Here is a 2,712-nt window from a genome sequence, read left to right on the forward strand (position 1 = left end):
ATATGCATAAAAAAATGCTCATATATATATATATATATATATATCTTATATGTCTTAAATTAATGACCATAGATCATGCAAAATGTTCATTTTTACTCCTAATTCGGTTATTTTAAAGGATAAACCTTTGGCTATGGGGGCCACACAATTCCACGTGTGGCTCTGCTGGAGTTTTTCATAACTGAATAACTTGAAGTAGTATTAGCTGACGTGGCATTGCAAAATTTTCTCCTCTCATAGTTTATCTCCACGTGTGAATGCGGTCACTCATGAGTTCCTTTTCCTCCAAATGTGCAGTGACTTGAAATCAAGTATTGAAAGCAGCTATCTTCCTAATATCAATATAATAATAATAATAATAATAATAATAATAATACATATATCTATATAAAAGCATCTATCTTCCTAGGCTAGTGAGGTCATTTCATATATCATCTTTTTTTTTTTTTTTTTTTTTCCCGAACATTTAATTAGCACTCAAAACTTCACCAAATCGTTGAACCTTAGGTCCCATCAAAGATTTCGTTCATGCTCAAATAAAAAACATATCCTCATTTGGACTTTCATGAGTGCTTTTAAATAAAAAGGCGATCAAAGGGGGCAGGTTACAGATCCAAAAGGAGAAGAATTTCCAGGATTATCTCGAACATGGATTATATTCCATCCGACATTTTCCATTTTGATCAAACCGACGAGCTGTTCCACATGTCTTGCTTTCCCTGCAGCCAACAACATGATGAAATCCTTGAAGATCAAATCCCACCCACCCCTTCTCATAGTGGCGGTGATATCAATCTCACTCACGACCCCAAATTTGGCCGCCGCCGACGGCTTCGATCATCCGTCATCAGTTTTGATGAAAATGACGATGATCATGAAAACCCTAATGCAAACAAGAAGAAGAAGGTTGTTCACAGAGAAATTGAACGACAAAGAAGACAAGAAACGGCTGCCCTTTACTCATCTATACGCTCACTACTTCCTCCTGAATATCTTAGGGTCAGTCTGTTTTCCTATATATATATATATATATATATATATATACATATTGGTTCTCTTATCTGAAAGTTCTGAAAAAAAAAATTATCACACCTTTCGCTGCCCTATTAGCTCTAACAGGGCAAAAATTCTCTTATCCAAAATTGTGGACAAAATTTTGGTGCAAGATTGACCTATTGCAGAAAATAAGTTGATCCTGGACAAAATCCCGAGAAAAGAAAATCATTCCTGAGTCAAATTTCTTAAAATCTTTGTTTTATTTTCTTGTTGTTGATTAGCCTATGTGGTATTTTGAATGGTTTTAGGGAAAGAGATCCATATCTGATCACATGCATGAAGCAGCAAATTACATAAAAGATTTAAACAAAAGGATCCAAGAGTTGAGTGATAAGGGGGATGAACTGAAAAGCATGAAATCTCCATTGTCTCCATCTACTGCGCAGCAGCAAGATTCGCAGCGTCGAGATTCGGATTCCGTAGAAGTTAGATTTTCTGGGGCAGGAATGGAGGTTATCATCAACACAGCTTTGAGACAAGGGCTTCCTCTTTCTAGTGTTCTCAAAGTTATAATTGCAGAAGGGCTTACAATTAATAGTTGCGTTTCAACTAAAGTTAATGAAAGGTTGCTTCATACCATTGATATTGAGGTACATTTATTTATCAAATTTTTTAGAAACTTTTTACTTTTTTATTTAAAAAAAAAATCCGTTTCCTCACAATGAGTTTATGTGTATGCATATATATGATACAGGTGAATAAAAGTATAAGCATGGATCCATCTGAGCTGGAACAGAAATTGAAGAACTTGGAATATTAAGTATTTCCATCCCATTTTCTCGAGAAAGTAGACTGGGCAGTGGCGGAACTACAGCTGGGTCTGGCCGTGGCCCCCTGCCCTTTTTGATTTTTACATTTAGGGTATGTGTATTTTAATATATTTTAAGCTTGCATTTTATATTTTACATATTTGGTCCCATATTTTATTAGTTTCTATGATTATCAACTAAATATTACTATGAAGAGTTTCTAATTTTTTTTTTTAACTTATCATCAAAATAGTTAAAATAACAAATTAGTTGTATAAAGAAAATTGATTGATTTGTCATTTAGATATAGGTGATCAATAATGTATATTATAGTCTTATATTTCTTTTGACCCAATATCATTTGTTACCCAAAATTTAGCTTTTTATGGGGTATAAGACTATAAGAGTATTTTACCATCATATTGAATTGTTGACAAATAAAAATAAATAAAAATCTCTTACTTTTTGTACATGATGTCTAACAACTTAACATTTTATCATTTTATGTAGTGTTTTAGTCCTTTTCTCTTCCAACATATATTTATTTTTGTTCAATAAATTTAAGTAATTTAATTTATGCTTGTTCTAATTTTTGCAAAGAAAATACGACAATTATATGAAATTCACCTGTAGAATATATTTTATTTTTAAAATAATTTGATTTTAAATATTAATTTTTTATAACAAGAAGTTTAACCCCCACCCTAACATTTCTGGCTCCACCCTTGAGACTAGGTACCGGAAATAGTTGAAAGTTTTGCAAAGCCATTTTAAAGAGAATAGTCGCTTAATTTGCTTAAGTGGTTGGGCTTCGCCATGTTTCTTTATCATTCAAAAGTTGGTATTGGAAATAATGGTTGATACTTTTGGACAACTTTTCAAAGAGATAATTAAATAATTAGTTTTG

General features: G+C 32.3%; 1 protein-coding gene across 1 annotated transcript; it reads left to right on the forward strand.

The window, feature by feature from the left end:
* The first annotated feature begins 495 nt into the window (after positions 1-495).
* LOC107433561 (transcription factor bHLH120) lies at positions 496-2,145 on the forward strand. The gene is made up of 3 exons (XM_016044860.4): positions 496-999; positions 1,305-1,646; positions 1,751-2,145. The coding sequence occupies exons 1-3, from the start codon at positions 649-651 to the stop codon at positions 1,814-1,816; spliced, it is 759 nt and encodes a 252-aa protein (XP_015900346.3). The 5' UTR covers positions 496-648; the 3' UTR covers positions 1,817-2,145.
* Positions 2,146-2,712: the final 567 nt, after the last annotated feature.

Source organism: Ziziphus jujuba, chromosome 6 (assembly GCF_031755915.1).
Source record: "Ziziphus jujuba cultivar Dongzao chromosome 6, ASM3175591v1".
NCBI classification, from domain to species: domain Eukaryota; kingdom Viridiplantae; phylum Streptophyta; class Magnoliopsida; order Rosales; family Rhamnaceae; genus Ziziphus; species Ziziphus jujuba.